The sequence below is a fragment of the Pseudochaenichthys georgianus genome, chromosome 3, assembly GCF_902827115.2.
Source record: "Pseudochaenichthys georgianus chromosome 3, fPseGeo1.2, whole genome shotgun sequence".
NCBI classification, from domain to species: Eukaryota; Metazoa; Chordata; class Actinopteri; order Perciformes; family Channichthyidae; genus Pseudochaenichthys; species Pseudochaenichthys georgianus.
In genome coordinates this window covers 27570225-27597694 of record NC_047505.1, presented here as the reverse complement: position 1 = coordinate 27597694, position 27470 = coordinate 27570225, and the positions used below count along the sequence as shown (strand labels likewise).

General features: G+C 40.0%; 1 protein-coding gene across 1 annotated transcript; it reads right to left on the bottom strand.

Annotated features, from left to right (window-relative positions):
- ly75 (lymphocyte antigen 75) lies at nucleotides 1–26417 on the bottom strand. The gene is made up of 35 exons (XM_034108448.2): nucleotides 26148–26417; nucleotides 24484–24849; nucleotides 23150–23323; nucleotides 22869–23030; nucleotides 21626–21745; nucleotides 20453–20593; nucleotides 19580–19777; nucleotides 18929–19089; nucleotides 18469–18573; nucleotides 17690–17778; nucleotides 17438–17607; nucleotides 15509–15714; nucleotides 14772–14914; nucleotides 13921–13999; nucleotides 13394–13465; nucleotides 11920–12043; nucleotides 11622–11657; nucleotides 11314–11483; nucleotides 10763–10824; nucleotides 10552–10625; nucleotides 9635–9771; nucleotides 9048–9156; nucleotides 8705–8865; nucleotides 8252–8381; nucleotides 7736–7956; nucleotides 7492–7654; nucleotides 6677–6841; nucleotides 6462–6584; nucleotides 5757–5942; nucleotides 5443–5666; nucleotides 5100–5307; nucleotides 4302–4463; nucleotides 4097–4213; nucleotides 2544–2726; nucleotides 1–1693 (listed from the first exon to the last, which is right to left on the bottom strand). Exons 1-35 carry the CDS (start codon nucleotides 26242–26244, stop codon nucleotides 1518–1520), a joined length of 5214 nt encoding a protein of 1737 aa, XP_033964339.1. The 5' UTR covers nucleotides 26245–26417; the 3' UTR covers nucleotides 1–1517.
- Between the last annotated feature and the right edge of the window lie 1053 nt (nucleotides 26418–27470).

The following is a 27470-nucleotide window of genomic DNA, read 5'->3' as shown; positions in this document are numbered from 1 at the left end:
TTTGGTGACAGGAAATTTTATTGGAAGGATAATGTACCTGATTGAGCTGATAGACCTGTTTAAGAGTGATAAGTAAAATAAAAAAAACCACTTACATTTGGTTTACAACTTGATATGAAGGGTCTAACAAGCCGTATTGACGCAGTTCCACACAATAAAAATAAAGATCAGGCTTCTGACATTCAAACAACTCAGAATCTTTGGTTCTTTCTCAGTTATAAAACGTATTTACAAAGCATTCACAGCAAACACCAGTGCAATTTAAATGTCTCTAAAACCCTTAACCTCATTGTGCTTAAACATAGTAGGAACATATTAAAGTGCGTTCTTGCTCAGTAGTAAGTGCATAGGGGAGTCAGATCTAAATCAACACAAACTTTATACAAACATGTCCGAGTAATTTTTAGGCAAGCCAGTGACTACACTTACACAACTGATCAGCAGGACTACAACTTTCTCTTGAATCATTATGTATTGTCAACAAAAACACAATGTTAAGTATTAATAAGACAACTGAATCAGGTATACACAGAAAATAAAACTACCCAGTGGCTTAATATCTCCCATCTCTTCTGAATTATGATATGAAAAAGGCACAGTGAGTGACATTTTCATCAATCATACATTTTCTTACTTATTTAAAAAGGCACAATCCAATAAAAAACCAAATATAGTTTCTTGACCAGAGTGCAAGCTCTTAATCCAGATAGTTTTAACTTGATTTACTGAGGTTTGAAAAAGATAGATGTTGCTCAGGCCAATGAAGTGCAGCTTAGTAAAACAACTTAAACAATATAGAGAACTCAAAAGCCAAGTTTCTTATCAAACATAATCACACATTTACATTTTACAGTCTTTAGTTTCTTCCTTTTTGCTCATAGATCGGTATGGGATGGGGCATACCTTTGTAGAAAACCAGCTCTCAAACGATTCAGATCTGGGCCGTATTGTGAGTATTTAAACGAAAATTATCTCAATATAAATACAACTCCAAGTGGAAGAAAAACAGGTCTAATATAATTATAGGTGAATTGGCCTTTTAGTCTATTATTGTATTAATTAACTAAAGCCACATTGGAATAGATTGAGTAATGGTATATACAGTACATTATGTTCTGTTACTGATAGCTTGGAGTCACTTATACATCAGTGCAATGTAACCCCTGTTATAGGGCCTGAATGGGAGTGTCTTTTCTGGTTGCATATTTTAACTCCTAATCTTTGTACAATTTAAAAACAAAAACATCGCACTAATGTCAATGATCAACATTTACCAGAGAACAACCCCAGTATGTTCATAACGCTTCACTCTTCATCAACACAATCTAGAGTATCCCAGAAAAGAGTTGAATTGGCAGATATTCACAATATATTTACAGTTTTAGACATCATTTGAGAAAGTTTGCAGGCTTGAACATGATAAATAAATAACTTAAAAAAGGGAAAGGCTGCATCTGCTTTTGCTGAATAGTACTAAAATGCACACAAGGCACATAAACACTCCCTGAGGCTGATACTTATTCAGCTTCTGTGATAATACTGGTGCTGTCTGATTCATCAAAGGTTCTCTTGTAGCGGACGGTGGAAGAGAAGTGGGCTCTTTTCTTCTTGTAGAGGATGAAGCCGATGGCTAAAACGAGAGTGATGATGACCACGATGAAGAGACCCAACGCCACAGGAGAGCCTCCGGACTCTGAGGACGCAAAAGTGAAGTTGATAAGTCATCAATCAGTTTTCAACAAGACGTTTTTGTGTTTCCACTTTCCGTCATGATTCAGGTCATGCAGCTTTTATTTGAGTTTAGACTCGCTGTGCGAGTGTAAGTAATTTTAAGGCCCCTATTATACTATTTTTTAACAATAAATTAAAGGTCTCATATGCAAAACATGTCTCTGAAGTGTTTGGCTCGAAATACCGAACAGATCATGCATTGTAGCATCCCATAAACCCCTGTTTCAAAAGTGCTGATTCTGGATCTATAGCTTTAAATGCTAATGACCTGCTGCTGCTGCTGCTGCTGCTGCTGGCCACGCCTTGGTTGGTTATTGGCTAATGGTTTCACAACCCCAAACACAATCACAAAGTGGCCAAAATCTGATCAGCTCCTATTCAGAGATGTTTTTATATACAGTAGAGTAGATGGATCAGGACAAAAAGAGAGAATATTTTTTCCTGAAACTTTCCGAATTTAGGGGACAAATATTTATATGTAAAATACATGAAAAACAACGCCTGTCAATTAACTTATGTAAAAAATATACTTGGTCAGCTTCATATTAAAGTAATTCTGAAGCTTCAGTGAGCAGACAGGTTAGTTTAGCACAGAGACTTTTTTGTGTACCTTGTACCTTTGCTTGGCCAGGATCAGCAACCTCCTGGCTAACTTTCCTCTTGTTTCTTTGTGCCAAGTTAAGCTAACGAGCTGCCGCCTCGGGATATATTTTCACACACATTTATAATTACCATACACATATGAGAACAGCGTCTTTCTTTCTCTTAGCAAGAGAGGAAATAAGTGCATTTCCCAAAATCGCAATACCTACTTGTTTGAGTTTTGCAGACAACCCGACTGTAGCTCGTGTTGCAGCTGGCGCGGGTCCACATTCCTTCATCTCCTGCCACCATGACGGCACAGTGGGGCTCCGACTTCTTCCCAGCAACCAAAGCCTCAGACTTCCAGTTGGAGTAATCCAGAGCTGAGCCGTCCTGCCAGGACAGAGGCTGACCTGAGAGGAATAAGCAAGATGGTGGGACGTGAAGGGAGAAGGACTAGCACCGCAAATGTCCCAAATAATGTGTTTCTATGTGATGTTGAGGAGAAATATCTGACTAGACTCATCGGATATCACACGGATCAATTGAAACAACATCATTCATTTTTTTGCCACTTGGAGCAGCGTACTTTAAGATTATGATGATGTTTACATTCTTTAAATCAATACAACATTATAATTTGAAAGTGGATTGGAATCAGCTTTCACTCCCACATTAATTAACAGGTTTCTTAATACTCAGATTTGAGTACCTTAAACATTCAAAATCCAAGTAAGTAATGTTTTCAGTTGACCATTTTTTGTAAGCAATGCAAAAAAGCAAAAACACAACATGCTGATTTCTTATCTATAATGCCAGCTCGACCTAAATGATAGGCAATAGAATAATTATTTGGTGGTCAAAATGTCCGTTAAAGTTTAAATCTTCCGGACAAAATTAGAAAAGTGCCGGTCAAAGGTCTTCTTTGTTATTTATTGAGCTTTGTAACAAATTGATATGATTCGATATTAAACAAACTAATTATATTAGATTAATTAACTATTAAAAACGTGTTCAGTAATTTACAATAACACAGGAATAATAAACGGAGCGCTCTCCCTCTCCTGACAGCCCGTCAGTATCATGCAGCTCGAGGATCAGTAATGAGTGACCCGACAGTAAAACTAAACATATCTATAACTAGTTTAGGTAGTTTGAGAGGTCATTAAAATAGCTATGTGTGATATTCTAACCTGAATTTTGTTCCGCTCACCGCTGCGTGTGATCATGCAGAGCTGCGTGTCAACTCGTCAGCAGCAGCTGATCTCTCTCTGCCGTCAGATTAGACTTCACTCGCGTTTATGTCCATATCGATCAGATCCAGCTAGTTCTAGCTAATGATATGACTACCTGCTTATTAAAAGACACCTAAACAATAAGTGTCGCTATGCAACCGGGTGAGGCCACAAAGTATAGTACAGCATTATGCATTTATTTACATGCCCACCGAAACCCAGAGGCATTACCAACAGATCAACGCACAATCAACCCATACAGGACATCTCTTTCTCCACATTAAGTGTTAGACATTAGAATTGACTATTCTTGTCTGTCACATACTCTTTTGTCTGTCACATAAGTGGCGCAACTGATGCAGTATTTTGCTAAGGGGAAATTATTTTTGACCGGACATTTTGACCGGAGAGATTTAGATTTGCCGGTCTTCAGCATATTACCGGCTAACGGGAACTCTGAATAGCATATAACCAGAATTGAGATATGGCCCTGTAAACTATATTTTATGTGTCACTGTCTTTATTCCCTTTAAAGTGCTGGGGTGTACCTTGAGTATCGAGCTCCATGTCGAGCCACACTCGGCTGGTGATTAGGGGGTCATCGACCACGTGCTTCGACACAAAGTCCTTCTCCTCTTTGCTTTTGAGGGTCAGCAGTTGAGCATCTGTGAAAATAATTAAAATCAATAAGCGGACTGCAGTTGATCAGATGAATACGGATTATGACCCTTCATACACAGAACAACGTCTCACCCAGGTTCTGGCAGATGCTCCGTGCCTGCTGCATGCTGTACACGCTGAAGTTGTAGAAGCTCATGTGGAAGGCGTAGCAGTGGTCCTGGTGCTGCACCCACATGGACATGCCGTTGCTCTGAGGGCAGTGATTGGCCACCGGGGAAAACAGCTGTCTGGCTCCTGATTCATAACACAGAAACAACAACGCTCAATGCCACTATAACACAAACAAGAAGATGTTTAAAGCCTTAATATATCATAATATTGCTTTTTCCTCTGAAGGATTTCTGTAGACTAAACCATTCAACACAAATTCTGCATTCATGTAGTGTCGGGAAAAGAGTTTCAACTGGGAAAATTCATGTGAAAGTTCCTCTGAAAACTTAGTTTGAAGTTTGTTAACATTTTGATCATGACTATGCAAGTAAACCTTTATTCATTCACCTGCTGTATATCAATAATAGCAATAACCCTGATAACTAGTCAGGTATATTCATATTTCATTAGTTTTAGGGAGCAGCAACAAGTCGTGGACAAAATAACATAGATCTCTTTTCATTGTTCTTTGATGTCACACTAATATTGTAAACAGATAACATGATGTTTAAACTTTGAGCAAAAAAAACTGTCTTTGTAGAATCCAACAAAAAAAACTTCTTTGGAGAGTCAAACAAAACAAACATTTCAAATAGAAGATCATGAACATATTGAAGTCGTAAGAATGACTTGCCGATTGGCCAAATAAGACCATCTCAGTCACTTCCCTTTTCCTACATAAGAATGTGGCTCTTGTGGTAAAAGTTATTGCTGTCTTACTTTGGGAGGTGGTGGTGATGGAGGTGGTGTAGCAGATGGCTCCTTGTAGCACCGTGCTGCAGCTGGTCCTCACCCAGGCCCCAGCAGGGGTTACCATAACACAGCTGGGCTCTTGTTTGTCTGAGCTGGGGGCCTCCAGTGAGTCAGAGATGCTGGCTTTGTAGTCAAATCTCGTTCCATCGGACCACTCAAAGGTTGATCCACTAACCTGCACAGAGAAAGAGACACTAATGTTATCCCATGAAATATTGCGCAAAAACATGCGAGATAAATCCAAATGAGATAAACTTGGGATGTACTCAGTGTAAGCTATGAGAATATTTGGGTTCAGTAATGTTCTTACTTCCTGGTTCGATAGGCCGATCCAGAGCGGGAATCCGTCTGTCTTGGCGATGAGCTTCACATGAGCGCTATGCTGGAGGTCGTGCACACTGGCCAGGTGGCCCCCCCGCTCACTACACTCCTCCAGAGCCTGGTGCCAGCTCATCTTAAGGGTCAGCACCTGATAGGTTAAGTTGCCGTAATGTTGGAAGTCGGTGGATGACTGGTTGTACTCGTGTTTTGGTTCTTGGGAGGGAAGGATTAAAAAACGAAAGATCATGACGACAGAGTTGGACAGAGAAATAAAGATCATGATTTGAAGTGTTATAAACCAACCGTTGTCCAGTTTGCAGGTCACGATGCTCCTCTGTTTGAACTCTGAGAATAATCTTTGCTTTGAGATGAGAATCCAGTAGCTGTCGACCGTGAGGCCGGCCATAAACGGTCCTTTTACTTCTGGTCTGCCGTTGGCCCAGTTGGAATATTGGACATTGGTGCCATCATACCACTTCATCTGGTTATCTAGAGCGTATCCAAACATGACTATTAACCCTTGCAATGTGACATAAATACTCACAAATTAAAAGCCACTATTAATGTCGATATAATGAATAAACAAGAGAGACTAATAATCCTATTCAAAAGCCAACCAAAACCCTGTAACATAACCTTATGAAGAAAAAAGAACCTGCCATCTGTCAATTATTGCCACTTCAGTTACACTAAGATACATTTCATATAAGTATTGTGCATCGGTACTACAACAAAGCCACCCAGCAGAAGGCTAGAGCAGAACTTCACAGCATCCATAAAAACGTCAACGAGCTCCGTGAGTGATGATGTCAGTCTCAGCTTGCGAACACACGCAAGGAATTTGATACAAAAGACAAAACATATCTCTCTCTGGTGTCAGCCGATACCATCTAGCTTAGGTTTTTGAGATCTGTATTAGAGAAGAATTGTCTTCTTCTGTAACGTAACAAACTTTTTGCAGCCTTAAAAGCAACAGAGAAAAAAGACAAATGTGCAGAAATGACCTACCATTTTCATCTTTGAACATCCCCAGCCAAACAAACTGGACCAAGTTTCTAAAGGGTATGAGTTGCTGCTTAATGAACTCGTTCTCCTCTGCATTTCGAATGGTTACGATGTCTGCATCTGCATCTGGAACATAAATGCATCATCTGCTATAGAAACGTTTCTCCCAACAGATCTCCAAATAACAGCGCATGCCCGATGTTGTTTGAAATTCTTACGAAGTTTTTTGCAGGTTTCCTCGATCTGTCCCTGGTTAAACTGGTCCCATCTGGTGGCGACCAGCTGGAAGGAGTAGCAGTTGTTATTGAAGGGGATCCAGTTGGGACCATTAATCTTATGGGGGCACTTCACAGCGACATCCTCTGGTGTGGTGATGATCTCTTCTGTAATACATACGTTTAAGATAGTTTCAAATGATTGAACTTGCAAGAATAACGATGCATGCCAACAAGGGAAGGAAGAGCTTTGAACTGGAGAGGAAACCTGTGAAACCACAAGACTAAACAGAAAATGGTGTACATGAAGAAGAACATTTATTATGAAGAATTATGAAGTCTACTAACCATCATATGTTATCAAACTTAAGAAAGATTAAATACAAAATATAACAATGGTGACAAAAAGGGATTTGAAAAAAAAGAAAGATAATTCCTACATAAAATCAGTATCCTTTCTTTTTTAACAGAAAACCCCTTGATGTTCCATAGTTTCATATTAAAAGCCTCTATTATCCTAAAACTCCACAACTCTTTCCACAATAACGGCCAAATGTTGCTTGTGCTTTGTTTCGCCATCAGACCGAATAGCCTATGGCTTTATTTTCTATGTTTTAAATGTTCTTTTACAACAGACTTTGCATCCTGTTACCACAGAGGACTCCATAGCAGGGTTATAAAACCATTTGCCATAAAACTAGAGCTAGAACTGGCAACGCTACAGCATAACCTCTAAATGTTGGTACGCCACCACTAGAAGGAATTAGCTGCCATGGTGAGAAACACAGGGCATTTCTGTTTGTCAGATCTTCTCTCACCATGCGGTTTGTGGCAGATCGCGCCTCCTAGCATCTCCTCACACTGGGTGGCTTTCCAGAAGCCATCGGTGTCGAGGTAGACACACGAGCCGCTGGTGACATCAGAGGACCAGCGACTGAACACGGTGTGGCTGTGGTCCGTCCAGCGGTAGTGGATTCCATCCTAAAAACAAAAGAAGTACGATTTCAGTCTAATGCTGTAATGGTTGTTGTATTTACGGCAGCCCTTCGTTGGCACACTCACGTCTTCACTGAAGAGGCCGATCCACATGGGTGTTTGTGCACGGCTCACATGCACAGTGAGGGTGGCCTGCAACAAGGTGTCGGCCACACTGGCCAGGTCCATTTTGTGTTTTCCGCACTGCTCCAAGGCCTCAAACCAGGTGAGATTTTGTGCGAGCAGCAGGAAGGTGTGGTTATTGACGTGGAAGGGCTCTGTTGAGACGTGGGGCCCCTCCATTTTATCTGAAATGAGTAAGCCTTTGTGTTCAAAATTCATCATGTCATGTGAATTGTGCCAGTGAAATATGTTGCTCCAAAAGCTTTTTTTTTATGAAAGAAAATGGAGGGCAGGACATGAAGAGAATGACATGCAATGGTAGGCCCTTTAACACCCTTTAAGTTGTTTAAGCCATGTTTTATTTACAGCCCTTAATAAAACGATAATCAAGAACAAATCTTAAGAGGGACCTTAGCATGCCACTGTGACTTTTTGGTTACAAAGGTAGCATTACTGTAAGTGTTTGAAGCGGGGGTGTACCTGCATAGTGCTGACAAAATGCCAGATTTTGATAATCTGTGCAGGAAGAATAGTCCCAGGTACCGAGCATGGCCGAGTTTGGGTTGTTGATCATAAACACACACAACTCCATACTCTCTTTGTCCCATCTCTGTCAAGAAAAAAACAGAGAATTGTGAATTTAAACGTGTTAAAGGCTTTTTTCTTGTGATACCACTGGCCAATGCTATCCGTAAAGAACAGGCTTCAGCCGTTTGGTAACCTCACTTGATTGTAACTGAACATCCACATATTTTTCAATTCCAAATGTTTCCTTCGGCCTAACACACATCACTTTAATTATATCAGATGTTGTACACCTCCCCCTGGAGGCTTTATACCACTTTTTTATAAACATACAATATTTCCCCCCAATGACCTGTGAAATTAGATTTGTTAAATTCATATTTGATTCTGCAGTTAAGGGGAACTCACGTTGACTTTTATAGACCTGTGCATGCCCAGGAGCAGGGGGTTAAAGTTGATGTAGTGAACTGGGGACTGGTCCGCCCACTCTGGGTCGTCATGTTTGATTTTCAGACCAATCCATGTCCTTGCCATGTTTCTCAAACTTGGCAAAAGGGTGGTGATGAAGTCTAAAAGGAACACATTTAGTACAACAATGCCTTGTGTTCAGTACAGGATGCATTTTGGCTACATGTCTTATACAACAAGCTTTGACCTTAACCACACATAAGGATCACGGTAATAATCATCATCTGACAGGCATGTATGGTTGTCTTGGTGATTAAACAGAAGCACAACTAAAGGTCCTCACCTTGCTCCACCTGGTCTGATATAGTCACCAGGGTTCCCTTCACCGACTGGCAGTCCTCATTGGCATATCCGAACGACACAGGCTTCAGGCTTGACATCACAGTGTAGCACTACAAGACATTATTAGATTCAGATGACTTTGTCATTGGACAACATGCTATTCAATGACCCTGTTTTTACTTGTCACAGAGATAATGTATCTCAAGAGACTTAAATGGAGGTTGAATAAAATTAACAAAGAGATATAGAGCGGGCACATGCCAAGCACATTTTTGTTTTAATGTGGATTCATCTTGCTAAGATATTATTCTTAATTTGCAAACAACCCGAGTGACAAATGAGTGGAGTGTTAAATATTAGATATTGAAACTTCTATTTAACTGCACATGATTTGACACACTATACAAATGGTCTGTTTTCAGCCTTTTTTTATGTAAACTCACAATTATCAGTCTATGTTGAAAGAGTGTCCAGGCTGATTTTAGTTTGAAATAAATTCTCCTAGCCCTAATCTCTTGTTAGCTTTTTTATTTTTTAACGTCATGCACTTACTAAAATGTAGATATCAAATGTGTTCAAGGATCAGACCTTATTTCTGAACAGCTGAGATTGATTTCCGCAGGGCTGTCCTTCAGGCCGAGGCTCCAGAGGGTTTATCTCCACTGACGTGATGTTCTGTCTCTCGCACACAAAAGAAAACCGCTGACTGCAGCTGAGCTCGCGGCCTGCAGGTAAACAGGACAGTCAATGTGTACGTTAGTAAAAGAGTCTGTGGGCATGTCAGTTATCAATCAAACAAGGTATGTGCATCAGAGCTCTCTGAAGGATTCCATTCAGATACAATCGTGTACTTAATGATACTCTTATACTATACAATTACAGAAATATTTAATTATTTAGCAATTTCTCATGTCATAGTTGTTATCCCAGTAACCTACCAATACCTTGTTTTTACATGTTACTCCTAACAAAAGAGCAGTCAAAATAAATCCAAATGTAATGGCCCTAAAAATGTGTTTTCAAATATTAGAAATGTCTTAATAACATGAAATATAGAACTTTAATTTATGTTTTCACATAGGAACCTTTCTGTCATGGTAAGAAACTAATTGGGGAGAATAGGATTTCTGGTTATGTTATTTTAGGGATTAGACCTGCTGGGAGCTTTGTTTCTGGTTTTATGTTGACTCAATCAAGTTTTTATTAAAGTTTCATACTGATCAAGATAACAAAGAATTTGTACATTTGCCTGCTCTTATGTTTAAAGCATATCCTTGACTCCCAAAGCTGTGTGATACTAAAACCAAACAATGACTCCCGAAATGTCTGATAAGCAGTATTATAAAACTAAGGCAAAAGTAGCTGTGACCAATATGTAAGATTATTTTAACTGATGGAAGTTTGAGTGAGTTAGAATTAGCTTTCTTACGTTACAATATATTAAAAAATAATAAAATACAACTTCTCGTCCAAAGCTGTCTAGAAACACTATGATGATGACTCACTTTGAAATAAGGATTCAGAACTCATGTAGGAGCATCTGCCCAGGAAGGCTTTATGATAAAAGTGAAAGGGTTGCCTAGAACACACAGAGTATCAGTTAGCATCAACATGACATTTCATCACATACACACAGTGATGTGTGCAGATATTCTCTTTTTATTGTGCTTGTACAATAACAGATTACTGTATGATAGTGTGACTATGCTGGCTTACGACAGTATCCATCCAGGGTCTTCCAAATCGACCCACCAGCTTTCTTTTGCAGAACTTGACAACTGTTGAAAACACACAAGCTTTACTAGCGACCTTTTTTCACTAAAAGTAAATAATGTCATCAATATAACATATGGTATTCAACAAATATTTTGCTGCTTGTCCGAAGTTCAAGTATGTGTCAGAAACGTATTTGGGAGCCCTCCAGTGATTTAGTATTGCACTTCCATTTAGATGGGGGACTCACAAAAGACAGAATAAAAACATCAACATTTATGCAGCTGAGGCCGAGATGTGAAATTAATTTAACAACGCTTTTAAGAAATTAGTATTTTTTTAAGAGGTTAGCTAGGAGGCAGAAGAAGAGGGTACATTCTTGTAACTATACAATAAATATCAAAACATCACCTGGAGACCACTTAAACCACAGTTTTAGGGTTAGCTTATGCTAGGTGTCTGCAGTTGATTAGGTTTAGGGTTAGTGCCTGACAGTTGTCATAGTATCAGTACAAAAGCCACAGTTAGAAATGAGAAAACATTTGAAAACTTACTTCGCTTATGTGCTTCCGGATCTTTTCAACAGCAGATGAGCTGCTTGGTATAGCCAGGTTACTGCCATTGCCATTGCAAAAGAGCTGTGCCTCGTCAAAAGTTAGCTTAGGCTCCTTTACAAACCAGAACTCTGCTCCATCTATGAAGATAGATGTCTCATGGTGTCCGTCTGAAAAGCACAAAAGACATGCCTCAAAACAAGGACATATCTTAGACCGTGACAATAAACATCATCATACACACAGAAATGCAAGGATGATATAATTTCATACTCTCAACACAGAATCTATAAAGATTTGGTCATTACCTGGATTGTACCAGCTCGGGGTCTTTGGTGTCTTTCCTGTCCAAGCATTAACAAAGACTGAGTTAGAGGAAGAATGTAACCGTAAACGTTCTTCGAGTTCCATGTGGAGAAATCGCTTTCTTAAACTTTGTTATTGTGATTTATAAACCTGTATAAATAAGTCAAATACAGTTTGGACCACAGAATTCTAGTGACATTACACATCCCTCTTGTTAAGCAGCCTTGATGAGAGGTGCCTTCACAAACAACAGCCTTTGCTTTGTGCACACTGAGGTGCTTATTATATGTGTATTCTTACCGCGGGGTATTTGGCAGACCCACTCCAGCCTGGCGTCACAGTGAAACGGCGTGGCAAAGTAGGGTATGGGAGATAAGTCGTGCATCAGGTACACAATGAGGTGCTTCAAGCTGCTCTTCGATGTCTGATGAACACACAGATTGTTTGCACACATTATCAAGAAGGAAATATACAACAAAAGCCGTTTCATATCTGTGACATGGCACATCTTGTTTTTTCCTGGACTTCAGTGATAGTTTGAGAAGAGAGTGTCTTTCCTTCTGACAACACAATCACTAACTGAAACAAGGCATTGTAAGACCTAAAACAAATAAACAATATTTCTGCAACGCAATATCTGCGCAAACTCCGGCTTTCCGGTCATCCGAAGCTGGTTCTCTTTTTAGCAGGCTAGATCTCCATGGTAACTTATGCTTAGCGGCTAACCTGGTCGGGACCAGGTTAGGTTGCAGGCTAAGAGCTCAACTCAGTGAAAGCACCGCCTGCTGACCAATCAGAGCTCAGTGTGCGGAGTTTAAAGCGATCAAGTCATATTACAGGAGAAAGGAAATACAGAAAAACTGCCGTCGCAGGAAAGACGGCCGGCAAAAATCACCGACTGTGTGAACGTGAACATTAATAGAATATCACCTCCATCTTCAGAGCAATCTGACTGTTATAACATTAGCGTTAAGAAAGCTTACTTAAATATCGGCCACAACAAGTAACCGGATCAGAGTACATTAAGTACAGTCCGCGGCATATCACTTCATAATGTATCATATATCTCCTGATCTGAGTCAGCTGAGCCGTATCTGGCCGTGCAACACTCACAGTGTCACATACTGTATGCAGAAGTATTATTTTAAGCAACACATAAAGTTGACGAAACACTCGAGACAAATGTAATTAAAGTCAGATCGTGTCTTAGACGGGGCCGTGATATCATAAACCTGTTAATGTACGCATTCAAACACTTTTTCTGTTCCCAGCTGTATTCACCTTGCAGGTGCAGCTATGTGGCTTTGATCCTGGATAAAGTGTTTAAGTCATGGATGTTTAAAGTTTAACTTCTTCATATGTCTAATATTATAGTTGACTTTTCATTCAGGAAGTATGACGCTGCGCTGTCAGTACGCTTCTCCATGTCTGTGATTGGTCGAATGCTCCAAATACCACCCCTTTTATGTAAACACGCACCTAACTAGATAGGACACGGCTGGCTTGAGCGATCCACTTGATAACCCGCGTCGTAGTACAGTTTAGCGAGAGCGCGTATGTTTTGGATTAGGCCAACCGGCTAACTCAAACATATCCAGGTTAGGTTGAACCAGCTTCGTAGTACAGGCCTCAGATATTACTATACCATAACAAAACACATGCAAAAAGATAAGATAAGAAAAACATAAGTCGTGGGTGGAGAAGTGAAAATATGTTTTTCATAATACGTCCTCTTGAAAGTCTCCTTTTACCAGTAAACATCTTTGCAGCCCACCTTGAATGCAGTGCAGTCCCGACTGTATGCATCATCCTCATGGAAATCTCGTTGTAAAACATCCATAGATACCTGTTGTGAAAACATTCATACAGTGCAATGAATATAAATGTAAATCAGCAATGTTAAGATTAACAAATGTGCAGTTTGAGCTCCAACATTATACACTATGACTCTTGAAAGTTGTTTAATCCAGCACAGAATGTATTTGTTTGACATACCAACAATATAATATTGTAAATATATCATATGATAATATTCTCTTAAAGTTTTTAAAGGCTAAACATATTGACACAAACTGATCTGACAGGACGATACAAAAAAGAAACAGAAACAGACTGGATGCCTGGAACTCCCCTGCTTGGCTGCTTCTCTTCAACTCTACAAATGATACCAAAGTGACTCATTGACCACATTTACATTATTTATTTTTCTAGGCTTGTCTTAGCTTTTTCTTTCCCGTTTGTATGCCATAAAATGTAAAAAGAAAAGAAAAGGGAGGCGTTCAGGGTTGGGTTTACACTCACAGGCTTGCCGTCGCTCCACTGCCAGGAGCGATCATTCGGGTTCCTCCTGTTCAGGCCAACCCAGAAGTACCTATTATCACTGCAACACCAGAGAAAACCAATTATTATTCACAACACGCAAGGTAATAAAACATCCTTTAGAGCACTAACATTTTTAAAAGGGATGTTGGCATTTTATTTTGAGACACAGCTGTTGACTCACGGGTCAAGTGAAGTGTCGAATGTTTATGCCAACAATGAGAGGAGGTTTAGCTCTGCGGTATGCGCTTATGAAGACACACCGCATGTTTAGCATTCATCTTACCCGTGGATCTTAGAACAGCCAACTCCCTTGAAATGGTTCAAAGCAAATTAAAAACCTATCTTTTTAATATGGCTTTTAATTTGGGTTAACTTTCAATTCTCACTAGTATCATTGTCCATGTTTTACTGTATTTTTTCTGTTTTGCTTTTAATTTACATTTTTATTTAATTTTAACATTTGTATTTCTTGTCAGCTTCAATTCACAGGAATTTCATTCGGATCACTGTTGATGTTTTATCTTGTTCTGTATTTATTTTAATATTGTTGTTATGTTTTCTGTAAAGCACTTACAAATACAGTGTATTATTACAAATACAGTGTATTATTATTATTATTATTATTATTATTATTATTATTCTCTTACTGGTAACTTAAGTCACTGGTAGGGATGTCCTTTTCCAGTTTTTTTTTTTTCATGAAGTGTGTATAAAAGTTGAAGCCAAATTAAGGCAACAATGACTTTGTATGTGTTTATGTCACAACAGTCCAAAAACAAACAAGGAAAAATAAATGCTAATAGTGCTTGAAACCAGGAGTATGTGTATACCTGATGCTGTCCCTCATGATGCTGTGCAGGGCCCTCATCTCGTTGTTGTTTGTGAAGCTGGGCAGGTGGGCTCCCAGGGCCTCACAGAACCTGTGAGCCTCCTCCCAGGAGCACTTCCTGCTCAGCCTCTCCTCATGAAACACCTGACAAGGTGAAACAAATATTTACAACAGCTGCTAAAACAATGCCAGTAAAGTGACAGACCGGATTGTAAAAAAAGCCAATTCAACGATCCGCTCGTGTGATTTAGAGTGTAGTTACAATGTTTACGATAAGAAAACCATGGGAAAAACACAAGACGGATAATTGTTGTGATTTGTCCAATGAAAAAGCAGAACATACTCAAAATGTACTTTATATACGACTTTATGGTAAACTGAATACAACAATCTGTTCCCAATGAACACATGATAATAGATTTAGAAACATTAGAGTCAGAAATATAGTCTTCTTCTGTCTTGTCATAACCTGCTGACGACATTACCCACAAGGCAACCCCAAGGTGAATTGTGCTAGTAGCAGCTAATGTTGCCTCGAGCTGCTAGCCTTGAGCAGAGACAGGAGCAGGATTACTTACTTTGTACATTTTAAAACAACACTGACTCAAATTACATCACTTGAGGGATTTTATCACAAGGCTTAACACAACCTTTTTTTGCACATCAGCAAATCTTTAAACAGATATTGATGCATAAAATGTTTGCGTGAACACACATGAACTGTGACAGTACACACACCTTGTAGCAGTGTTTGCTGTTTCGTGTGGAGACCCATCCATTAGCACACGTTGCATTGGGGTTTGGTTCTGGCTCTGGTTCTGGTGCTGGAGGAGGACTGAGGTCTCTTCTACAGATGCTGCCGGCTTTAAAGTTGGTACAGTTCATCGACCTCCACTTGCCCAGCGGTTTTTCAGTTGAAATCACTGCACAGCCTCCATGCTGATCTGAATTACACAGAAAGTTAAATCAAGTGAGTATAGTATTAGTATTGCTAATATAGTTCATTCCTGACCATATGAATTGCATGTCTTTTTGAAAATATACCATCAAAGCACTTGACTGCTAGATTAAGATTTCTAAATAATGCATATTTTAGCTCATTCAATTGTGGGCCTGTTGTCCTGATGCAAGTTAACCTTTAGAGCAGGGGTCAGCAACCCCTGGCACGCGTGCCACCATTGGCACGCTGCACCGTAACCAGTGGCACACTAGGAATAAGGGTGCAAAATATTTAAATTTTATTTTCGGATCCTGAACGAGACCGCCGCCAGAGCGCGTCCCCCCGTTACCTGCAGAAGGAAGCCATGCACGCATCGCAGCCCCGCTCTCTTTATCTCCAGGTGACTTTCTGCCGCTTCCCTCCATGGTGCAGTGCTGATCGTTTCACCACGGAGGAAAGCACTTCACAAATTGCAGTACCCACAAGGAGCTGTACAAATGCCGCAGTTTTTGCGTGGCTGTGTATTTAGTTGAAAGCCCAGTGGCGATCTGCTCATCTCTCATCGAAATAATATGCTACAAAGGGGCGGACTGGCTGTCTGTGTGTTGAACCTTCCTGTCGGCTCCCAGACCGTAGTCGAGGAGGGCAGAAGCAACAAGCTTCAGGTTCAATAACCCACTTTAGCTTCAATGACTGGAGAGAGGCGAGCTCTTCTTGGGAGGCCGTTGCATTTATTTAGCTGTTCTTCTGTTTCACAAAATACATCACAGACCTCTGTTTTTCTGCTTCCTCGTTTCACTTCCAGAAACATACACACGCTCGCTCACTGTCGCTCTACCACACACATCTCTCTCTCTCTCTCTCTAAGGGACAGCGATCTCATCTCACTCTGCATGATCCTAATATCATAACACGTGTGTCCTGGATAATCACAGAACGGACGATCGTCCTTATTATTATGCTTATTATGTTTAAACCCATTATTTAAATGTGTTTGTTAAATTCTGCATCATGTAAGTTGCGCTGACAGGTCCACACACTGCTTCCCCACAGCGAGGCTCCCCCCGCCCTCCTGTTGACAGTTCACGAGCGTCATTCACATGCCTACAGTTAATATACTGCACGTGAAAAAGAGAATGATAAAAGGTTTTTATTGTATGAGTAAATCTGAACCTCCATATTTTTGAGAGCTCCGAATTGAAATGCAGCCCATAATAATATCATTAGCCATGAGTCTCACACACCCAGAATTAACTCTTTATCTGCTTTGTTTTCAACTTGATTCACTAAGCAATCACTAATGTGAGAAGTTACATTTGATGTGACTCTCAAAAGCGACACTTAGTAATATTATGTCTATATGCAGGATAATATGGAGGAAAGCTTCTGTGTGTAATGTCAAGGTGAGAGAGGGGGCAGGCAGATGGAAAATGCCTCTGTTGATTAAACATTTAAATGTAGCTGACGCTTTTATCCAATGTGATTTACAATAAGTGCAATAAACAAAATAAAAACTCAGAACAACAAGAATAATGCAGGAATATTTGCTTCAACTAAGCCAAACTATTGTAAGTGCTGGTGTTAAAGTCTAAACCCTTTAAGTTTCAATTAATACATTCTGTTGAATAAATAAAAGAAACATTATTCTGTTAAACCAGGGCTTGTCCTCCAGTCTTGTGCTATGTATGTAGTATGTACCAAGAGAAGCATAAGCGAGTTTTACTAACCTGGTTCGAACCAGCCCCAGTTGGTGTATGTGACGACCCCCGAGGACCCGTTCTGACCCATCCACTGGTACTCTCCTGAGTTCTTAATGTCCTGCAGCCCAATCCAGAAAAACGGAGGACCCTTGGTGATGTGCTCTCCAAGTAGACGGCTGATAAAGGCCTGCTCAAACCTGGAAAGAGAAGACAAACATGAGAATACTGGAAATAAAGATATTTTTGATCAGGCAGTAGAGTTACCAGCTGAACTCTTACCTGTTGTTTATAGTGACGTTGCAGCGATCTTTGAAAGACACCTGTTTGGTGTTCACTTGATAACAGGAGTTTCCGTGTCGACTCCAACCCTGGGGACAGGTGACAGGAATAAGACTTCAGCTACATTTAATTTACAAGCACGACATTTTCATGCAAAGTACAAGTTCTTATTCACATCCAGTCCTGGTGGTGGGACTGTAATAATTAAGATCAATAGTCAACCATGATAGTTTTGTTTTCGCTTTAACACATTCTTTACGTTCAGGCAATAGCTGCTGATACAGCCAAGATTTATCTATAGCCTCTTTATAACTCAAAAACAGACCATTTGTCATATCATAATGACAGCAAGTAATCCTTAAAATAAACTGTTGGATGGCCACACCATTCTTTAGCCATGACTTCATTATTATTTGCACCTAAATTGCAAGATGTTCATGTGTGGAAGTAAAGATATCACTTGCAAACATCATGGATATGAATTAGGGCTGTCCAGATATCAGATTTTCCTCAAAGCATTATCGTGGCCAAGATAACAATATTATTTCTATATCTTTACAAAACAAGAGAAAAAATAGAAGGCAATCAGTCTGCGCCGGAAGGTGTGTAAGCTATCTGCTGTCCTGATTTCAATGGGGGGCTCATTCCACCATTTTGGAGCCAGGATAGCAAACCCACGTGTTTTTGCTGATGGGAACTACATACCCTGCAGTACACCAACGTACCCATAGGGGTCCGCGTAGCCCCATTTGAGAATCACTGATTTAGACAATACTCACATCCTCAGGACATCCGGCCTGTTTCGCTGATTCGTTGAACTTCCCTTTCTTCTGACACATAAAAGGTAGCCTCTGTGTGCAGTCCCCGACCCGCCAACCATGAGCCTGTGGACACTCATTTCATGTTGCAGGCGTTATACAAACAAACTTGCACAGCACATCTTAAGAAGACAAGCCCCAAGAGGCACTGGCCCGACACAAGAAGCCTGCCACACACACACACACACACACACACACACACACACACACACACACACACACACACACACACACACACACACACACACACACACACACACACACACACACACACACACACACACACACACACACACACCACACACACACACACACACACACACACACACACACACACACACACACACACACACACACACACACACACACACACACACACACACACACACACACACACACACACACACACACACACACACACCTGTCCAGAGTAGAAGACACAGCTGGTATCCACAGTGGGCTGGATTGGTTGGTTCTGGTCCCAGTATGTGAATGTGACGGGGGCCAGGTCAATCCACTTGAACACAGTGTGGTTCATGCCGGCCCCGACCAGACCGATCCACACATCCAACATCTGGCCACCTGATGCAAACATAGCAACATTAAAGGTCTCCTATTATACTACTTTTAGGCATGTATTATAGGTCTCGGATATATAAAAAAACATGTATATGAAGTGTTTTGCTCAAAATACCAAACAGATCACCCATTCTAGCCATGCCTCATACCCCTCTATTTCAGCCCTGTTACTAAAGTGCTGATTCTGGGTCCATAATTGAAAAAAAGCTAAAATCATGTTCAAATCCACATCAAGGATTATTTCTGGAACAGTATGGAGCTCAAATGCTTTTACTTTCACGGGTTTACCACAAGGCGAGTAAACCCGCATAATTTTTACACAAACTTTCTCCAGTACAGCGTCAGCTCTGAGTGTTAGCGATGCTTGCTAATGTAAATAAAGACCATATTACTTCCAAAACACGTCGGGCATTGCTTCTGATAGCGACGTTTCTGCGTTTCTGATAGGGCCGTGGGTGTAAAGCCAGCCATAGAGAATTTTGTTTAAATGTACCTGCGTTGAAATTAGTGCTGATCATCTCTTTGCTGTCAATTGAGTGAAAGCTGGCCAGAGAGCCTCCCCCCTCTGTGTGGTTGCAGTGCATCTGGGCATCGGCAAAGTTCTGAGGGTTATCCTTTAATAACTTGTAACACCAGCCATTCCACGGGACCCAACCTTCTGCACACTCTGTTTCACTGTAATCAAAAGAGCCTGTAGAGAGGGAGCGAGACAGATAGAGGCTGTTAGGGGAAGTCAGGTCGATGTTGTCTCCAGAAATCACAAATTTGGATCAAAGGAGACAAAAGAGTCACAGAGCTATTGCAAAAATGCGGTCACAGGCACATATAATGGAATTTAAAAGAGAGAAAATGCAGCACTGACACTATATAAAGTGAGCAAAAATACAGAAGGCTTTTTGCACCTGATATACTGATATAATTACAAAATAAAAAGGAGAAGCAAAACAACAGCATTTCCTAAAGTATTCATATCAATTTTGCCCTTAACCTTCCAGGGAATGTGGGGACAAACCCACTTTGGTGATGTTGGATGAATTATAGCTACAAGCTGCATGGAACATCTGCATCTGACACAGTGGCCCTGTTGTATTGGACAGTATAATACTCAAATAACTATTGGATGGTTCATGAAGTTGACATTTTATGGCTTTGAATCACATTTGTATTGAACTATTGGACAGATTGCGAGGAAAAAACAGACATAATGACATCAGCTGCACTTGAACATAACATCTGCCTAACATATCAACATTAGCATTATCAGCATGCATTTACAGCCTTAAAGAGCAACTAGCATGATTGTAGACTCCTAATAATACTTATATGATTCAGAAGAGACAGAGAGTGCGGGTGGCAGCTTACTCACCTGTGGTTTCCGGTCCAGAGGCGTTGAAACTCTTCTTGCAGATGTATGGTAGTTGTTGGTTGCACGACTCAGATTCGTAGTTCTGTTTAGAGTTCAGGACTCCGCAGTCATACTCACGAAAGATGGGGAGGTACGGCATTCCTGTGAAAACACAGTCACACACACAATGAATACAAATAAAATCCCAGGACTTGCATTTACATCTGGGTATCTTGCTTTTTTAAACAAAAGTGTTTCACAAAGAGATGTGGAATTAAAAAAGACTAAATGTCACAATAACGGTGACACACAGTGCTGCTTGTTGAGAAACTGACACGTTTCAACCACAATGAGCTCGTATCAGCAGAAGACCAGCTGGCTACCGTAGCCTTCAGGTTCACACTGCAGTGTAAGAACAACATCTTCCCTTTGACAAGAAAACACTAACATATTACAATAGCTAGAGGGCCTTATAAAGCCTTCCATTCAGTACTATTAATGAGTTATTCAGCAACAGTAACAATCCCAATGCCACACTGCGCCCAAAAAACAGGCACAACGAGCTGCTTTACAACACAGGCCCCTTTGTTTCTCTGACTGACACCAAGTCCCAGTTTATAGAAGGACATCGGCAGCAGCACATCACAACACGATGCAGGGTGTAATATCCACAAGTTAAGTTGCTACATCTAAGTAAGTAAAACTTTATTTATATAGCACCCTTCTCAACACGGATGTACAAAGTGCTTTACAGTACAGTACACAGGACACAATTCACAGTACAACTATAAAATGTAGAATAAAAGGTATAAAACAGCAGCAGGTAATACATAGGATAAAACATACGACAAAACACCAATAAAAAAAAGACACTAACTCACCTCCTCCGACGACCCAAAGGCCTGTCGGAAAAGGTGGGTCTTTAACTGCCCCTTAAAAATCTCTATTGAGGCCGAGGTTTTTATTATCTGGGGGAGTTTGTTCCAAAGCCTTGGGGCCACCGCCTCAAAGGCACGGTCACCCTTAGTCTTTAGCTTGGTTCGGGGCACGCTTAGGAGGCCTTGCTCAGAGGATCTGTTCTTGTTTGCAGGACTGTTGACCTTTATATCCGTTCTTTATTCATTTTGTACATCTTAGATCGCTGTGGTTACATGCAATTTATTTAGAGAAAAAAATAGACATTTCCAGCTTCACCTGTTTCCCAGCGCAGGGTGGAGAGAGGGGAACCATCGGACCACTGCCAGCCGTGAGACGTGTCTAACTGGTGCAGGCCGATCCACATCCTCTCAGGCATTCTGTCGAGGCCTTCCAAAACTGCACAATGCAACCACACAGCACAAAGGGAAAGACATTTTTACATAAACAATGATTAGTCTACTTCGACAAAATGAATCATGAAGATCATGCGGTCTGATGATTGTTGAGGAGAAAAGTACATACAGCTAACAAGCCAAACAAGAACATAAAACTGACACTTGTTGATGGATGTTTCAATAAACTTGGGTTGCACAGAGTTAAATGTAGCTTCAGAATAGACAGCCTGATAAAGGGAACTAGTTTGGCTGTGGTTTAACTTTCAGGTAGTTTTCAACTTCCTGAAACAAGTCAACAGCAAAATGGAAATGGAGCATGCTGCTTCCAACTGATGCTGCTCTCTAAACAGTTAAGGGCTTTATCTTAAGAACATGAGATATGTTGGATGATCTTAAACAAAAGAAACAGCTAGTACAGTCTACATGACTAATGATTCAAATGTATCCTTCAGCCTACAACACTGGTTAAAACATTCAACCGATCTAAATTGTTCTCAGCGGATGAGTGAGACAGTGAACAGAAGACAAAAGATAAAAGAAAACTCAAGTCACACAAACACGTGGGTAAAGAGATTTAACCTTATATTTGGAAAACATGATGTACTGTAAAGAAATACTGTAATGAAAGACTATTCACTGAGATAATTTGATATTTAGCAATAATAACAATACATTTTATAACTCATATCATTGCTAATCTTGAACCTGTTTTGTTTGAATAAAAAATATGTAGATCTATTTGACTCTTTCTGTTTTGTTTCCTAAAATAGACAAACAGATGGTGGAGGGGTTGCCTTCAAAATGAAACAATATCAATGAAACCATAAATATAATGTCTCATCTTCGACAGATCGAGGCCAGTAGATATATATAAGATAGGATTTATTTTTATTTTTTAAACCACCAAGCGTAGTAAGGTAGTTTGTAGCCCAGACAGCTTGGAGGTTATTTTTTATAATTTTTACAAAATCTGTGGGGAAGCATTCCTCTCATATCAGAGCGTTTCATTACGAGCCAATTGCTTTGACTATTTTGAGTTTCTGAATTTGTTCAGCTTGTAAGTGGACAAAGAAAAGATGATGACGGTGAAGAAGAAGAAGCACTGAGCAGCGCATCACTCTTACTGGTCTTGGAGTGGAGGTCATTGGGCTCAGACACACTGAGCAGATCAGCTCCTTGACTGCGACATGAATCCAGAGCCTCATGCCAGCTCACTGCCACACTGGAAACAAACTCATAGCAGGAATCCCCTTCCGGTCCGGCAAACAAGGTCTGGCAACCCGTCTCTGCAGGGTCAAAGAGACAGTGAGGGTGTCAATGTGAAGATCTAAGTACTGTTGACTTTCTCTGTAGTCAATGTCTAGTAAAAAGGCCAACAATTGTGAAATATATATAAAAAACATGCCAGGTATTAGACAGTGTCCCCTCTTTTTTTGGAGGTCATAGTCCGGTGAGGTTGCACACCAGGACAGTCCGGGGGAATCTGCATCTGGGAGGCAGCCGTGATGCCAGCTGCCGTTGTGTCTGAAGGGGAAGACACAGGGAGAGCCGGCAGAGTTCCCATCGGTGGTGTGGACAACTGCACAGAGAGAGAGGGGAGCAAAGTCAACCACTAGTTTCTAGCCTCTCTGGTATGGGTGTAATTTCTAAGAAAAAACTAAAACATGTCAGGACAGTGTGTTAAGGGGAAGCTTTGTGTCTTGTTGCACACACACAGAGTTCTAATAATAGGAAATGAGAACCGTCTCTTTCATGCATCGTCAATGCTAGTCCATTTCCCTTACAGTATTAAGGTTTAGTTATAAAGAGCATGCGCCACTTATAATCATACTCATATTCTGGGTCCTCGGAAATTAGTGTACATCTAAATACTGTAAGTGATATTTTCAATGAGTGAGTTTTTTTCAGTTCTTGATACAGACATCAGCTTTAATATTTTAACAAAAAACTATATTTATTGACAAAGAATTAGCAATATAAAGATGCAATTATTTTTATATTATTATAGCTGTCACTTAAAATTCAGCAATTCTATCAAAGTCAGTTAACTACCATTGATAGTAAAAATATGCAGTTTTCAAAAATATAAAATGATTACCCCTCAAACGTTACCTGTATGATCATTTGGAATGTAATATACAGATAACCTACATATTTAGGTGTAGTTGTTTTCATTAAATCTGTTTTATCTCACATTTAAAACATGCAGTGAGCAGTTCAGATGAAACAAAAGCAAAAGGAAGCTTTACAGTTGTGCCACATACACCCTCTGTATAGTTATATCATAAAGCACTGCAAAAGAAATTCCCCAAAAATTCAAACAACACAGATTCACTTCGGTTTCAGAAGAATTCATGTTCCTTAAACTAGAATTTGACACACAATGGGTGTTGACATACAATGGGTGTGTCAAATTCTTGTTACCGAGCATAAAGTAGTACAAATTGACAGGAACGCTAATTAAAATGCACAAGAGCCTGTTTGATGTGACTCAACCAGTCAGTAAAAGCTCAACCAGTCAGTAAAAGCTGTAACATATCACAAGGTTCATATGAGGAAGTGGATTCTGATCAAATGTAATGGAGATTCACATTCAACACAAAGTGCCTTCAACACATCTTTCACCTCTCAGATGATAACTCAGTCAGAGCTCCATTATGGAAAGCAAGAAGCACTTAGGCAGATCTATAGTCTGTAAGCATCTTCTCTCTCAGATGGGACAAAATAACCAGCACTCACCACGGTACGGCTTCTGGCAGATGTTGTCCTGGGATCCTCCCCTTACCCAACTGTCATTAGCGTCCCGTTTGGCTACCACTATCCCGCCGCTGACCGCCAGGCCCATCTGATAAACAGTGTGAACAGCCCCATCCAGGCAGCGCCACCACAGCAGGATGGTGGAGCCACAGTCGGCCAGGTACAGCGACTTGGAGCTCACGTTGAACGCTAAGCAGAGGGACGAGTCTAAGTGGAACAGCCGATGACCTGAACCCCACTTCCAGCGCTGGGACTTGCTCTGTGGGTCGCAGGAGGCAATACTCAATTGTGTCAAATCAACTGTGTCCAGACAGTCGTCTGAGTGCTGGATGGAGAAAGCATCCTCGTCTGCGGTGATGGGAAAGAAATTGAGAACATTACAGTTTGAAATCAGACAGATTTTGTTACCATGAAGATGCAGAGAGTATTGGTTTTCAAGTCTATAGTGATCGGTGCATTATTGTGATCGTGTAAGGCCATCAGGACTCAATCACATACTGAGATCCATAATACAAATTCAAAAAAACTCTAAATACTTACAGCAGCTACAATTAAGTATATTGAAATAATTTATTTTAGGAGGATTTTAGAACATTTAGCAGTAAAGAGGGGAGACCACACAACTAATGGCAATTTTCTTATTTCCCATTATTGTCTTTTACTTCCTTTAAATTGGGAAGAGATTGTCTTGCCAAAGAGATTATAAAGATTATTTGTAATAGAAGTTGGTGGACATCATAAAATAAAATACATGTTAGAGCCACCCTAAGGAAATGTCTGCAGGTTGACAATGATGCGTTTGTCAACAAAGTAAACTCTATGGAGAAACTGCCCATCAATCTGAGGATTTAACTAAATGTAAAACAGTGGAAATAATTGACTTAAACATATGGGCACTATATTAAAAACTCACACTTGAAGGTCATGTGTTAAGGTCAATTCCAATTTGGAATGTAATATATAGATAACCTACATATTTAGGTGTAGTTGTTTTTCATTAAATCTGTTTTATCTCACATTTAAACATGCAGTGAGCAGTTCAGATGAAACAAAAGCAAAAGGAAGCTTTACAGTTGCGCCACATACACCCTCTCTGTATATTTATATCAGATATATTATTATACGACGCGTAAAAACTTAAATGAAAAACATCGATTGCTTGGGTAATCCAAAGTCACTTGAATCAATAAAACAATTAACCGTAAATAGAGCCATATAATAACCTGGGTGAATATGGTTTATAACAGCTCAACGTGGAGCATAAAGACACACTGTAAACTGTATCTCAGCCGACATGATAGACTACACATGACTCCCACAGAGCTACTATGGGGAGGGAGGGATGAGTATGCAATTTGCTTGACCTGTCAAAAATATAACCAAGCTTAAAACTAACTGGGGGATGGGAACAAATTCAAACTTCTAATTAAGTCCTGAACTAAATGCTGTGTTTTGTGTGTGCCGTGTGGCTGCGGCAGGTTTGACGCTATTGTCCTCGGACTCATTGTCGCGCTTCTGTGGACGAACTTAAAATATCATGCAGAGCCGAAAAACTGAGAGGCAGAAACGGCTTTTCAATTAAGAAAAAGGACACACGAAATGAAAGCAAAATGTCGGAGTAGGGTGAGGTAGGTAACGTTACTTACCGAAACCTTTAAGGTTAGCCTCCGATGAGCAAGTTCCCAAGAAAACAGTTCCCAACACAGTCAACAAACAAAGGCAAAGTGTGGATGTGTTCAGCATGGTGACGGCAGAGTCTCTTTGTTAGATTCATAAAGAATCTGCCCTCTCGGAGTGTTGAACTGGGAATATAGGACGATCGATAAATGAACTACAGTGTGAAAGTGTTCAGACAACTAACCTAGCCCAGTTCTACCAACTGTCAGCTGTGTTATCCGGACTCCGGAGTCCCGCTCCGACCCCACCGTGAAGCTGTACCCGGCACGAGGAACACACACTTCCGGTTAAACCTACAAAATAAAATGAACAAGTCATTATGAGTGAGAGATTTAAAAATGATTGTTATGATGTTTATTTGTTTTAGATTACAATTGTTATTATACTGCATCATGTATTCACTTAGTTATCAAAGCAGGCGTATTGGTATAGGTCTTCTGTAAATGATCTGGCTGCCAAGAAAAAATACAAAAATAAAGCAAAAAAAATGTAAATCTAAATTATGACAGTAAGTAAGAAACTTCAGATACTGCTCCATAATAACAACTTACCTAATCAATCTTATGGTTGCAGAAACACAGTTAGGCCACTCAAAATGTCAGTTAATTATGAGGCATTACCATAAGTTAGATGTTAAGGCAAAATTGCAACTTACTGGGTCAAATGATTTTGAGTTAGTAGATACAAATCAAACTAAAATTAAACTTGTGTTTTTAAGTATGTATTTAATGCACCTTGTAGCACGTTTGGATTGCTTTTAGCAATGAAAGGTGCTTTACAAATAACATTTATTATTATTATTCAAATCAGATATAATGTCAAAATTATTAATTTGGACTTCTTAAGCCAATAATGACGTCTTCAAATAAGCATTTTAAACGACATGCCAAGTTTAGGTTTTACTATGGAGTACTTTAGGAAGCCTTTTGTTAAACCTTGGCCAAGGGCCCTCAAACAAATGTCATTTTGGTCAATTCTAGCATTTTAGTTTTACCATGTGTAGGCTTTTATTATGTATCACTGTCCCTTCTTGGAATATAATAGAATTTCTGAAATACTACATCAAAACAACATGAGGGTCAAAGTAAAACTCAGGACATTAAATCAAATTGAAGACTCACCAGGTCAACACAATTTGGAGATATTAGTGAAAAGTATTAATAAAAGTAAAATACATTGAGACACATTTTAACCAGATCACAACTTTGACTTAGTATCTCATTACTTTTTTTACTGAGCATATAAATATTTTGAGTTTGAGGCTATTTCATGAAATATACTTATTTAATGAT

Excerpts from the sequence above, each read along its gene's own strand:
- ly75 (XM_034108448.2), bottom strand. The coding sequence starts at position 26,244 with ATGCTGAACACATCCACACTTTGCCTTTGTTTGTTGACTGTGTTGGGA. Across the intron at positions 18,574-18,928 it reads GTGTCTTCTACTCTGGACAG|GCTCATGGTTGGCGGGTCGG; the intron begins GTGTGTGTGTGT and ends GAGTGTCCACAG. Across the intron at positions 6,842-7,491 it reads GATCTGCCACAAACCGCATG|AAGAGATCATCACCACACCA; the intron begins GTGAGAGAAGAT and ends TATGTATTACAG.